This window comes from Phoenix dactylifera, chromosome 4 (assembly GCF_009389715.1).
Source record: "Phoenix dactylifera cultivar Barhee BC4 chromosome 4, palm_55x_up_171113_PBpolish2nd_filt_p, whole genome shotgun sequence".
NCBI classification, from domain to species: domain Eukaryota; kingdom Viridiplantae; phylum Streptophyta; class Magnoliopsida; order Arecales; family Arecaceae; genus Phoenix; species Phoenix dactylifera.
The window spans coordinates 19,508,981-19,523,721 of NC_052395.1; the positions used below are offsets into that span (position 1 = coordinate 19,508,981).

Sequence of the window (14,741 nt, forward strand, 5' to 3'; positions counted from 1 at the left end):
CTTCTCTTTGAAAAATAATTCACAATTTCACAATTTCAACTTGATAATCCGTAGTAGCATCTATTAAATGCAACTGAGCGGATACCAATAATAGTAGTAATACTTATCAGATGGATGGGTACATATCTTTTATCATGTTTTCTATATTCTATTCAGTATATTAATAAAAAGTTAAAGCACGATGATTTTCCATGCTCATTTGCACAAGTCTCGACTGACTGTGGCTGCAACTTCTTTTTGGATTAGAAATATTCGCATATGTTGTTATAGTTGAAATTGAAAAAAAGTGATTATTGAATAATTGATACTGATTAGTTATAAATCAATTTAAATCTGTTGTGACATTAAAGAAAGACAATTCAAGATGCAAATTTATGATCTATTAACTAATGCAAAGCAGATGGTTAGCTTCATAATTTTGCCTGAACTTTTCAGTCCCTGACCAAAAATCATGGCATCATAAACATCTGATCCAGAACCTACGCATCAGAACCCAGAATGGTTCACTAGGAACTTTTCAGTGTTAGACGGACTACTCAGTGGTGAACTCGTCGATTCAAATTTCACATGACAAGATTTATTTTGACAATTTAAAATATCTGGAAAGAATGAAAACTATGCTTGCACATATCCTAATCATTGTTCATCGTCCTAAGAGCCTGCTTACCTGGTGCTTGATTCCCTAAACCAGCGACTCTTTGACCTAGTACAGCACCTATGCTCTTGCTGGTAGCTCCTATACATTTTATACAACATTTAAGTACTTACTATTTTTTTCCAATCCGAACAACACATTGCAGCTATTACCCACAGACAATTCGCACAAGATATTGCACACAAAAAATGGTGTGGGGTGGGAAATACGGGCAGTGCACACATTACAGCAGTTATGTACCAAATGGATTGCTCTGGTGTTGTTTGTCGTTTGCTGGGAAAGCTCCAAAACCAACATCACCAAAGGGATTTGATGCAGCCCCAATGACCATATGCTGCTGAGAGATAGGCTGAGCAAACGGATTTGACGGCACCATCATTGACATCTGTTGCTGCTGCTGAGCCATGGCAGCCATTTGAACAGCCGGAGGCGCAGCTACTTGGTTCGACGTCGCAAATGGGTCAGTTGACAAGAATGGATTTGGAGCTGGTGCTCCATGGAATTGCTGCCGCTGCCGTATTTGTCTAGATGCAGCCTCATCATTGAGGCTATCTAATGTGAGCTTGTCAAAACTATCACCCTGCCAATTATCAACAGATCATTTTGCCTGATATATTCTTAAACAGCAAACATATTAAAAGAGATCATTTTGCCTGATATATTCTTAAACAGCAAACATAATAAAAGAGGTGTATCTGAAGTCTAGTCTTCCCCAAGAGTAAAATTTCCAGAATTGGAATAATTGATGCATAAGGAAACTTAACATGGGTATAACTAAGTAGAGACAAGTAGATGATAAGCATAGTTTGGATGTTGATAGCACCTAAGTACTACTCACAGGGACTCGCTCTTGTTTTATCTTTTCCCCATTGCCCTTGTCATGAAGTCTAACACACATGTGCTTTCATTTGCAAGATGCATTCAATTTATTTGTGTATGTCTTGGTATCTCTCTGAAGAGAGCCATCAAGGATGCAAATCTAATCAAAAAAGGACCATTTACAAATATTCCAAACATATCATCTAGCCAAAATTTTCGTAGATGCTTAGGACCATTGAAAGACCTGTTAAATTTGCTTCTTCAACACAATGGCCTAAACACTATGGTGAACACTTTGGGTCCTACAGACCACCACAGAGCATCATTTACAAATCATCCTATTCCTAGACCTGAAGTACCATACCAGGAGAGCACACTGATCACGTATCAACACAGTACATATCATGGTACACCCACATATCGGCTCGTGGTTCATCATATGCCTTGGTATGGCATGTGCACATACCTAGGTATGCCTTGGTACAGGACATACCATCCAACAGCACGATCTGTTCTTCAGACCTTGGAAACCACTGGGCCCAATGATGATATCCCTTTGTATTTGGGCCCAAACTTTATTTAAAATCTTCACATATGCTGTGTGGGTTGCAACAAAATGAGGTCTAACTTTAAGGGATTCAACTCGGAGAACGTCCCTGGTCCCTAGGTAACCATATAGAACACCAAATGTAGGTTCTGAGCATTAAGTTGATTTCAGCAGTATGTGGGTCCTAAGAAAACATGAGTCACATTGAGATGGATGACTTTACAGGTTGCCTTGATCCAAATGAGTCCTAGTTAATCTGGGAGCACAGATCTGAGTGGAAACAACACAAAGAACTAAAAATTGAAGTTCGTTACCGCCAAATTGAAATGTGTGACATCTGTTCAGAAAAGAATTTCAAACCATCGAAGTCCAAAAAGGCCAGGAAAAAGTTCTCGACTTTGAACAAAATAAGAGATAAATCAAACAGAAAGTGCTCACAGTCTGATCATATCCTCCACTAAAGAATTGACGGGATTGATGCAAGGCAACAAGTCAATAAGGAATCACATCTTGAGGTTAGACTTGTTAAGCCTACATAAGATACTTCCAGACAATTTTTCCTCTCCTAGATATGGTGTAGGACTCTCTCCAAATCTAGGGACTAAGATCAAGTGTCCACGCATGCTACAATCATCGTGGATGATATTTATAAGCAAGTCCTATAAGCCAAGAAGCTAACCCCATGAACCTTTAGGAGGTTATCAATAACAATGGGTCCATTATGCTTAGTAGGCAAGGCAGAACTCTTAGGCAAGTATTGCTCAATACATCTCCTACTAACAAGGTTATATGCCATCAAGCAAGAGATCCATGAAGAGATTGCACTATGAGTTAAGACCCGAAACATAACATTAGATGTTGCACTTGGGGAGTCTAGACCAGAGGGCTGCAGGTTGATGACTACATTAAGCATGATGCTTACAAATGTTTTGAGGGAAATCTTCTAATAATAATGACATGGTAGATGACAATAAGTTTGAGATTCCTTAGGCTACCTTAGATGTTCAGATACTTACCGATGCATAATGACTGTAGTATGCAGTTGTTGAGATTTAACATTATCTGCAACAATTACGGTACGCAGTAAGCAGTGAAGGACCATCATCGACCATAATACTACTAAAACCTTATCTCAGGAAATGATAAATAAGTTAAACCTGAAGACCACAAGACTAACCAAGAGCACTTACGGGCTGTTTGGAACCCTATAACTGAACTCCACATGCATCTCAACTTGCATGCAGCTTGAGTTGCAAGCAGGTTGAGCTCCATGCGGAGTTGTTCGCTTGTTTGGATGGTGAACAGAAGTAAAGAATAAAAAATTCTGAAGGCGATATCAGATTGGAGACATCAAAAATGAGAAGACCAGGTCATGATGAGGATATCAAAAATAAGATGTACTAGGGAGACGACCACATGGAGGAAGGGAAAATAGATCGGCGGGGCAGGGACACTGGGAACAATTGAAACATTAGGGCAAAGTTAGTGCAACTGGGGATGAGAAATGCAAGGTGGTTAGTGGTGACAGAGTGGAGGATGGGTCAAGCAAAGAAGGCAAGGTGGGCAAGGGCATTGTGGTGGAACGTCCAACGAGAAAAGAAGCATGCAAGGTCAGCGAGGGATGATGATGGGGTGGAAGCCGGAGAAGGGAGGGAAGGTGAGGTGGGCAAGGGCACCGTAGTGGAAGGTCAGTCGGGGAAGGGCAGGAAGCTGGTGAGGTTGGCAACGGTGACATGGTGGTGGTCAGGCAAATCGAGAAAGGGAAGGCAGGAGAAGGCACCATGGTGGAGATTAGATGATGCAAGGAGCTACTGAGGTAGGCCAGGGTGGTGGAACAAAGTTCGAGCAAGAGGGAAGGTGAGGTGGGACTTGGGAGAGGGCAAGGGCAATGACAATGCCAAGGGTGGGGGGCTCAGGAAGCAGGCATGCAATTAGGGCATGATTTGAGAGAAGAAATGGGTAAGGAGAGATACATGCGAAGCAGCTGCTTGTCTCAAGCGCAATTTGACCATGAGTCAAGCTGTACTTTTTTAGCATTAGCTGCAGGTGGACCGCATCCTACCTTGCAGCGTTCGGTTGGGATGCAGTCCTCCAAGCATTTGACTGCACTGCACCTACAGCTCAACCTGCAGATGTTTTGAGCTGCAAGGGTCCAAAGAGCCCCTTGCTCAATGGGTTTGAACCTTTCCCCTTAGCGCATGCACCGGAAGAGTTCTGGGTTCAATCGTAGATTGGCTGCACATTCCACCATATTTCTCCAAAAGAATATTTAAAAAAAAAAAGAACAAAGGACCGATTGACTCTAACTATAGTTTTGCAACGCTTTTAGAAGATTTAAGGTTTTAAGGTTCCACATGTAATGACAATCATGCAAACTATTCCATCAAAAAAAAGTATTTCCATGATGCCATAAAAAATAATCAAATTAGCTAGTAATATTAATAAAGAGGAATGCAAAGGAACCAACCAACTGGCTTTCAACCATAGATGAATTGGTGCTACTGGGTGTAGTAACAAGGGCTAGTTCCCATACTGATGGATCAAATCCTTTTTCTTGCGCCATACCAGAATCAATGGAAATAGTACCACCTACCAAAAGTCACCCACAATAAATATTAACCATGACGTAGATAAACAACTTATAAATGCACTACAGAGCAAGAAATAACCAAACACACCAGATGGAACAATGGTCAAGGCTAATGCATTGCTTTCTTCTATTGCTGATGCATCAGGATTCGTTTCATTTAATCCCTGTGATCAGGAACAGATTATAAATGATGTAGAAATAGACAAGACAATGACACAATCTTCTTAAAGACTGACCAGTAGGTCCCCAGTATCTTCAGTAACTGCCCTACGAGGAGATGCAACTTCAACATTTGATGGTGTTGGTTCGGGTTCATCAAGTGATGGCTTTTCCTCCTCCAAGGGAGCAGGATTTGCTTCTGGTTTGTATGTCAAAAGAAGCCTCTCTGGAAATTCCTAACTCAAAACAAGAACTTCATTTAATTTGTTTGAAGTAACTATGATTACTCAAGAGAATAATATACTAGTAAATAATGTTATGCATTTGATTGATAAAAATTGATGAAATATATGAAATAAATCAAGCCTCTAACAAAAAAAAAGAAACAAATTTCAGAAATTAGATTACAACCCAATTTCTCGATTATGTTACTGGCATAATTCTAAACAACCTTCTAGGACTTTAAAGTTTCATAGCCTGTCATGAAATATGACCAACAAGAAACCTGCCTAGCCACTACCCGTAACCATTTTTACTAGGACCCACATTCCCCATGGAGATACTCCCACCCAAGGACTCAGGTAGCAGCGATACATCCCATGGGGCATCAGGATGAGATACCATCCCAAGTGTCAGAGCAAAACCATTCCGCCATCATCCCAAGATTCCAATCGGCACATCTTAGGACATCCCCTGTCCCAAGTGTCGGGATGGGGCAGAACAATAGCATGTCCCATTCCATGAGAAAACCAGGACAACCTGTCCTATAGGATTTAAAACCTTGCTCCCACCATACCTTTATATCTCTTACCTCTCCCTCCATATTAAAGCAAAGATTTTGTGCAATAAAACCATAACAGTTTCAATCAAGATTCGTCGTCTCGATACAGAACCTCGTATCGGTGCCACACCAGTACTATGTCAGTACGGTACAGTATAGTGCATGATTCTTTCGGCGTACCGAGTGTCGGTACGCCACCCATATCAAGTACCAGTACCGAACCGATACGGTACGTCCTGGACCGTCCGGTTCGGGCCAGTACAACGAACCATTTTCAATCAGGATCTGCCGAATCAGGCCAAACCACCGGTTCAGGCAGTACGAAGCCAATCCAATGTGAAACCGGGTCGATTTGGCGATTCTATTCGGTTTCGCCCAAAACTGCTATTGGACCAGCCGGAATCGACCGGTTTGGTGCTGACTCCGCGCAAACCGGGCACCAGCCGTTTCGAACTGAGTCAACCCAGTTTCGAACCGTGTTGGGTATGGCATTATTGCCACTAAAGGCATCAGGTGTCGTTGGGAAGGCCCGAGAAGGCCTTTCCAACGCTATTTGAAAGCGGCTCCGCCCCTTCCCCTTTCCAAAAAATCCACAAACAACACTGATTCAGGCTATCAGAAGGAGGATCCAAAGCTAAATAATGTGTACTTCAACAAGAGATCCAAACTAGAGAACACCTCTCAGAGCCAGAGCTTCAGCGAAAGATCTGAGAGTGCTTATAACCCGGCGCGCGTTCCTTATGGGATAAATGTACAAGACTATAACGCCGCTTGGTTAGAGGGGTGGATTGATGTGCCTCTTAACTGTGCTGATAATTCGGATATGTATGAAAGGCATCGCCACTCAACCCAATTTTAGATATTGGTATGTATGTTGGACTTTAAAAGTATATAATTGATTAAATTATTTTTTAATTTTCACGTCACTACTTGATTTGAGGATATTTTATGTTGTTCATTTTATAATTTGCATCATTTTAAAGCAATAAGATGCATCATCTAGGTTAAACCAGGATCATAAAAACATCAAAAAATCATAAAAAAATAAAAAAATAAAATTAAACTTAAATTCATAGAAAAAGTTCGAAAAGAGTGATTATCAATTAATTTTTTTGTGAATTTTTTTGAGAATTTAAATTCACAGACCGGCATGCCCTACCAGTTCGGTATGGTACCGAACCATACCGGGCGCCAACCAGTACGGATTCCGATATCAGTTCGACGGACCTTGGACTTTCAATTATGAAAAGCATTAGATGCTTGACATGGTATAGTGTACCCATGATTCACAAGAAAATTATACGAAATCCAGCCAGTTGCTACAAACAATGAAGGGAGAAGTAAGGTCCTAGTCCCTAGATTCTTAAACTCGTCATAGTTAGGAAACTACGACTAGGACAATTAACTCAATATCCCACCAAATTTCATACAAAAACATATGTTAAGAGAACAAGATAAAAAAAAGCCCAAAACCAAAGTTTGGAGGCCAACAACATTGTATCAAGGGTGTACCACCCGTATCAACAGGTATCACTTAGATCCTTTTGTCAATATGGTCCTTAGTACACTACTAGCTGTACCAACTCTCAGCCGGTACTCCCTCGTATGTCAATACTTCAATCTTACTTGATATACACTATAATTGTGCACAACATTTGTATAAAGCTTTAAGTGTACAATAGCACATCCTATAGTATTTAAGTTTAGCATATGAGTCCACAGAGAAATAAATATATATAAACATATATTGCACATACATATGTATATACATATATACACATACATAAACATATATACATATATATATATATAACTATTTCTTCCATTTTTATTTGCCAACTGATAGAATCAGAGCCAATCAAGTATTCCCATAAAAGGGTATTAAAAAAGGCGAAAGGCATACATCTTAGATAAGCCTCTCTGCAGAATATGTATGTATCACTGCATATAGTCTTACAAGTTAGCGTCAAGCATTCTTATAGTCTCACTTAAAGAAATGATGAGAGGTAAGACTCAAATAAGCCTTCCACAAAAGTCATCTATAGCCCAGAAGAATTCTTAGAGTGTTTCGCCTAGAGGCATGATGAAAGGTAAGAGTCAAATATAGTTTTTTAAACGATGCCTATAATCTACAATACATGTTTTGTGGTATTGAAGAAACAATTGTTGTGCACAAGGTTTCAAAACCGCCGGAACAGGATGGTACGAGCCGTACCTTACTGTTCTGGCATGGGACACAGTCCTGTATCATGTCAGTAGCTGGTACCATACTAATTTTTTCAAAAAAAAAAAACGATATGCCCTCCAGGCTGGTCTACTTACTGCTCGATGAGGGTAATCAGGTCGGGTACTGGTTTTTAAAACCTTGATTGTGCATATAATGGAAAAATTCGATCTTATATGTTAACTTATATCTTCCTTCAAATTTATGAATTATCTAGTTACTAGCAACACCAAATTGCAAAGATTCTATCTTACAAGGTTGAATTTTCACATAGCATGCATAGTAGAAAATCAGTAGAGCCGTGCTCTGATACTGCACTGACTGAAAATGGTAAGAACAATATGACACCAGCACATACATCAAAGGCATATCCAGCAGGAAATAAAGACATTCATAAACATATTCCTTTGGTACTGAAAGCAATTTGAGATACATAAAACATTTTCAATCAACTAAAATGCACATCAAAGATTTAATATCAATTTGGAAGGAAAAAGGGATACATTAACTAACCAATCGCTCTCTAGAAACTGAAACCACTCGTGGAGCCTCTCTTATATATTCTTCCATGGTTGCAAGAAATGATCGTGGAGGCTGCAAGATGATTATTAAGAAAATGAGTTGTCCATCCAAATAATAGCCCAAAGAAGATGTGAAAATCATCAGAACCATGTTACTATCAATACTACCTCTCTCAATTTCGGGAACTGGAAATTTCTAGCAAGTTCTAGTCCCCGACAAACTTCATAAAAATCAGAAAGACTTCCAGCCTGCAAGGTCAAGAAACAACATTATTAACTAACATTTACAGACCCTCTATGCTTGTTGCAGTGCCCTAACAAGAACTCTACATTGTTCTTTTTTCTTTCTAAGGGGAGACCTCTAATTTAGTTCACCTGGAAAGAACCCTAACATTTAAAAAAAAGGGGGGTTGAGTACAAAAACAAAGCACGATGTACTTAAATATGAGATGGCAGGACTACCTGTTGTCCAGCTCTCCTGTAGATTTCAAGAGCTTTAATTGCTTCATGTCTTGGCATCTCAAAAAACTGAAATGAAATAAAAAGACATCGAAGACAATTTATTGAAACACTTTGTGAATCACCTCAAATATAAGATCAGAAGAACCAGGGAATATTATATACCTTATCAACAAGGTTGATAATTCCATCATTAATAGCACAATAAATTTTAAAGCTCTCCTTCAATACCTGAAAGCATATGATACCAAAAGAAACATGGCCAAATATTAATTTTCTAATATTTTCATGTAACGCTGCAGAATATATGGAGGACCGTACATAGAGGTCGTGTGCACCAGAATTGAATCTTGGTATTATCTTTTATTCATGGATCTTAATATAGAAAAGAAAAATATGACAGAATATTGAAATAACACAAGAACTATTCAATCTCTTTCTAAATAAATGAGTTGACAATATCCTCAAATAGATCCTAGCTTTTGCATGTCCATGCCAGCCATAATTAGAAGTTACAAGTCATCAAAGCATTTGTTTTCTCCTCAGAACATAATAGGTACAGCTAACCTCAAACTTCAAGTAATGGAAAATAATGAAACGTCATCCAAAGTAACTGGATATTCAACAGCCAGCTTATTTAAATATGATGTGGATGAAGCATTTTGGCAGTTGCTTATAGTACTAATTCTCAGTTTATTTACTGTTCCTAAAAAAGTTTTTTAATGCAGTGTCATAACCAAGGTCCGCCGTACCAGTACCGGTCGGCGTACCGGTGGCCGGCCGGACCAGTACGGTACCGATCCGGTCCGGTACGTACCGGCCGGTATCGGTACCGTACCGGCCGGTACGCGGTGGTTTCAAAAACCACAGCGCCTCGCGCTGTGGTTCTAAAAAAACAAAAATATTGTACCAGTGCGAACCGGCGGTACGAGGCCGGAACCGGCCGGTACGGGCTCCGAACCGGCCGGTACGGGCTCCGAACCGGCCGGTACGGGCTCCGAACCGGCCGGTACGCATCCGTACCAGCCAGTTCGGCTAAAAAACCAGAAAATACCGGTTTTTTAGTGGTTCCGGTACCGGTCTAGGACCGGACCGGTACGTATTGGCCCGTACCGGCCGGTACGGGCCGGTACGGCATTCCATGGTCATAACTATAAAGCATTTAAAAAAACTGATATCTCTGAGAGAAGCACCATCAATGGATCGTTATTTGTTTGAACTGGAATTAGCAAGCTTCGAAGTAAAAACTGTAGGATGGCTAAAATTGCTAGGCTTACCAGAGCTAGGGCATACTGCACCGCATAATTGCTAACAGCAGCTCCTTCTGGCTGCACATCAAAACAGAAACCAATATTAATGTGGATTAATCACCATAATTTGCAGAAAAACAGATGACCTTTCTTCTACAATTTCATAAGCCCTTGGTCATTTCTTATCTATTAATTCGAGAATCATACTTATGATTCTAGATAAGTGGCAGAAACAATTACATGACAGCCAATAAGACGATATAATAACTGCTGTAAAGCAGGCAATTGCTCCAACAACTCTTCAGTATCCAATTCTCTAGTTTTACTGTGACCCTGACAACAAAATGCATCAAAACATTCATAAAAGGGGCAAAACTTTTCATAGCATAAAAGGTAACAGCGTATATAGCCATGAGATTATTTGTGGAGTAAAATAAAAAACATTAGAATCTGATCAGATTCATAACTGTCTATACCTTTTCAGACCCTTGAGCAGGCTTTATCAAGCGCTCAGCTTCAACATCATATTTTAAAATCCTGAAGCATTCTAGTCTTTCCTCTAAAAATAATGCATAACTGCGAACCCAAGCAGAGCAGTCCCAAGCTGCAAAGTAATAAATATAAAATGATATCAACTTTCTGATTGATAATGGATTAAGATCTCTGCTACGAACTAAAGAAGTGCTCTCATATCATGATTATTGCAGGTGAAGATGAATAACCAATAGGACTCGAGTCATCCTTGAAGTTTGATAATTGAAGGATGCGTCCCCTTTGGGAGAAATTAAGCAACTCTTCACGGAATGTAGGGTCACCCTCCCTAAGAAGCCTATGGATAACTATGAGTGACTTCAACGCCACCTGCAGCACCAATGATAGAAATAAGAATCATAATGTGAGGATCACCTCCACCAACGTATGCGAGGACTTTAAGGAAGAAAATCAACAAAAGAGTGGGACACCTAGGTCGCATTTGGTTATGGAATAAGTTAGCTCGGAGTAAAAGGATTAACTTACTCCTATTCCTCTTTAACATGGAATAAATTATTCCACTATATAGGGTAGAGCAGTTTATTCCGTGTTAAGTGCAAAAAGTAGATCAACTTATTTTTAAAAAAAAATACCAATCTTACCCTGGAAATAAATAGGTTGCTTTTTTAGTTTCTGACAGGTTAAACTGGAGTAAATGTAGCAAGAGGGATTTTTCTTCCATTTTAACATCCCCCCCCCTTTATCCTGCAACATAATGCAGCCTTAAGCTTGCAAAAATGAGCGAACGAATGAATGACTGAACGAATGAATCTCCAGAAAGGTCATATGGGTGTTAATTGTTCTTTTATCTCTACCAGTAGCTTCTGCTTTTTACAACTTTTCTAATCCACCACTCTCTCTTCTCCTCTTAAGTAGGCTCCCCCCCCCCCAAAAAAAAAAAAAAACACAAACACGATCTGCTCGATCCTATGAAGTAGCCTCCTTTTAGATTATGATCTACAGCTGGCCACATCTTGATGGCCTCGATTGTCAAAAAGCAAGGAATGAGAAACCACACCATTAATGCTAATCTATAATACTTAAAATACTTAGAGTCAAAAATCAAAATCAATATATTAGAAATGTCTTACCAACGCACCGAGTGATACACAAATGGAAGGTTTTTCAATTTCAAGATCAATCATTTGCATAACTAAATATTGAAGCTGAGAAACCACACCGTTAATGATAATATGTAATACTTAAATGCCTAGAGACTAAAAGGATATGAACAATTTCTTATCAATTCATCAAGTAGCAAAAAAGTACACAGTTTTCCACTGTCAAGAAAAATAAATTGAATAGTTAAATACACTAAGAAAACACACTATAAGTATGATATAAAATTTTAGGATACACCCTAACAGAAAGTTCCATGTCAAAGTGAAAGCAAACCCTTTATGTTATCTGAAAATGTCCATTATGTGACCACTCGATACATTAAAATATGAAATACTTAAATTTTGGTTTTTGAGCACTCTCCATGTTTTATATTAAGCTTTCTACTGTTAATTTTCAACTTTGATGGCTCGTAAGTATTTTGCAACCCAGACCCTATTCGTAGGATGGTAGCTCAAATCTCTAAAAGTTACAGGTCATCATAGATATATTACAAACTCCTGCACTTGCCTTACCCCTCAATGGACATGGATTGGCTCACTTGGGGCTCTATGATGTAGGCTAAGATCCGGGGATGTTTTATATGGTCAAGGGATAAGCCTACACAACTAACAATATAAGTTTCACAAGCCATAACCGCATACAATTGAACTAAGACAAAATTGATCATTAAACTTATGATGAGCTCCATCTAGAGGAACCATCACTTCATATTACCAAAATGAGACATAGCTATTTTTGAGTGATACCACATGACAATTTTTGAAAAGATCCTTTTGAGCTGATACATAAACACTTTTCATCAACAGAAGAGTGTAAAACCACTATGATCTCCATGTCATAAAGGGTGCAAAGGTTGACTCACTTGGGGTCCTGTAACATAGAACAAGATGCTAGGCAAGTCTTATAAAGTCTGCAGATAGGCCTACACAATCAACAGTGTAGCTGACACGAATGATGGTCACACATAGGCAGTCAGGCAGTTTTTTAAAAGCTTAACGATACATGATTGATTGCCAAACTAAAGATGAGCTCCATTTAAAGGAACCATAGCTACATAAGGTTGAACCAAGATACAGCCACTTTCAAGTGCTGTAGAGAAGATCCTTTCTAGCTGATATGTGAACATCTTGCATCAATAGAAGAGTGTCAAATCACTGAAAGTCATAAAGGTTGTAGACCATGGAAAAAAATGGTTCATGAAACTTGGCAAGTAGTAATCATACATATAATCATTAAACAGCAATCCTCCGTGGCAGTATCATGTTCCTTATGCTTCATGATCTCAGGAATTACTAACTTTGGAGAATGTTTTTCACAGATTTGCACCTAAGATAGTTCAGAAATTTACATAATATTCCTTAGAAAAGGCTCTGTAAATATTTAATAGAATGCAAATATATTCTCAAAAATTTACATAATATTCCTTAGAGGAGAAGACTTTCTAAAATATTTAAATGAATGCAAATATATTCATTGTGACATATAGAATTAAGCTGAATTAAAAAGGCTTAAGTTCAAAATTTAAAGGTTGTGATAAATTCTTTTTTTCTTAATGTCCCAATAACACAAAGCAAGCATTCCCTTGTCCACAGTAATGCCATTAGAGCACTCACTCCATGCACATTGTAAAAGATGATAACAGTTAATCCCAATTTGCATCAAGAATTATTTTCAAGAATATTTAATGGTAAAGGGACTCAACATCAAGTTTAAATCCTTGTTCTTGTGCCTTCCAAGAGGCACAAGTGACTTCGAAGAGTAAAGGGTTCACTCATTCAAAAGAAAAGGTTCTTCTAAAGCTCATCCAGGTTTCAGAAGAGGATCTACTCGATAACCAATTCTGTCCCTTCATATTCCATTAAATGTCTGAGAAAACAAAGCACCAAACCAAATAACAACTAAAGATGAATGAGGCTGTGCCTAAGAGAATTAGTAGCGAGCACGGCAACGGTGAGCGACAGAAACAAGAATAGAATATGAAACGGATGAAGGGCGGAAGGATTACCGTCCAGTTGTGGGTCTTGGCGAGCCGCCGGGCGAGAGCGTGGATGCAGTAGGCGACGTCGGCACGGGGACGGGCGATGGAAGTGGCCGCCACGATCTCTGAACACCAGGGTCAGGGTAAGGTGGGAATCAACGATATGGCTGTCAAGAAGACCAAAATAAAGAAGATAAAAAGAAGAGGGGAAGGTGAAGAAGGAACGGGGAACCGAAACGCACTCCTGAGATGCCTCTCCTTGGGTGGGCACTCCACATGATTCGTGGCTTTGACAATGGCAACATCCAGGTCCTCCGATCAGGCAGCAGCAGCAGCACGCGGATCGGAACGGACGGAGTCAGATCGGATTCGAGTTACTTGAGGGTTTCGGAATTGTTTTCTCTTGTTGGATTGGGAAAAAAATCAAGAATATCTATCAAAAATTATCTATATCTTTACCTTGAAATCGCTGTTGAGGTTGGCGAGGCCAACGGTGGTGGTGTCCTTGAGGGCACCGTATGCCTTCCGCCAGCTCTGCAGCGACCCCATCTGCCCTCCTCGTCCGCCTCCGCCTCCGCCTCCGCCTCCGCCTCAACCGCACTGTCCCTTTCGGCTTTACTTTTTTGTTTCTATTTTCTTGAAAGCAGATTACGTGTTGGCTTTCGCGCCCCTGGCACACGCCCCCCTGGCTCTCTGCTGTCTCCTTGTCTTTGCCCTCGTGGCGATAAAAATGATCGACCCCGTCTCGCATTATTATATTTATCCTTATTTTCTACTGTACTTTGTACGGTAGCAACAGGATTTGATCAAAGGGTTGATGATCGGCGGGGCCCTCCATCAGAGGGTCGGAGTTGTATCATTCGCGCTAAAGTAGGATTCACCATCCTTCGAATCCATTGTTGGACCCCTTTGAGATCCGTGCAAACTATGAATGATGGAGTTTGGAGCGTTTTGATTTGTGTGGCAGTTCTCTGCAAGCGATGGATGAGAGAGTTTGGAGCATTTTATTTATGTGATGGTTGATCCAATGATGAATTTGTGCCAAGAAAGATGAATCCTTGTCCTAGATCTCCCCTCCCTTCTTTATATATTATAGCCGGCCTCT

The 14,741-nt window shown here is 39.9% G+C and overlaps 1 protein-coding gene across 4 annotated transcripts; it reads right to left on the reverse strand.

Annotated features, from left to right (window-relative positions):
* Nucleotides 1–539: 539 nt before the first annotated feature.
* LOC103713942 (putative clathrin assembly protein At2g01600) lies at nt 540–14,336 on the reverse strand. Of its 4 annotated transcripts, none has more exons than XM_008801001.4 (15): nt 14,096–14,335; nt 13,879–13,948; nt 13,664–13,761; nt 10,728–10,866; nt 10,482–10,609; nt 10,246–10,338; nt 10,033–10,083; nt 8,921–8,986; nt 8,759–8,824; nt 8,465–8,545; nt 8,289–8,369; nt 4,848–5,006; nt 4,691–4,775; nt 4,489–4,610; nt 540–1,235 (listed from the first exon to the last, which is right to left on the reverse strand). In XM_008801001.4, exons 1-15 carry the CDS (start codon nt 14,183–14,185, stop codon nt 888–890), a joined length of 1,677 nt encoding a protein of 558 aa, XP_008799223.2. In that variant the 5' UTR covers nt 14,186–14,335; the 3' UTR covers nt 540–887. The 4 variants fall into 4 exon arrangements, with proteins under 4 accessions (XP_008799223.2, XP_008799224.2, XP_026663042.2 ...); XM_008801002.4 differs by having other exon boundaries at nt 4,700–4,775; nt 14,096–14,333; XM_026807241.2 differs by lacking the exon at nt 8,759–8,824 and having other exon boundaries at nt 14,096–14,336.
* Between the last annotated feature and the right edge of the window lie 405 nt (nt 14,337–14,741).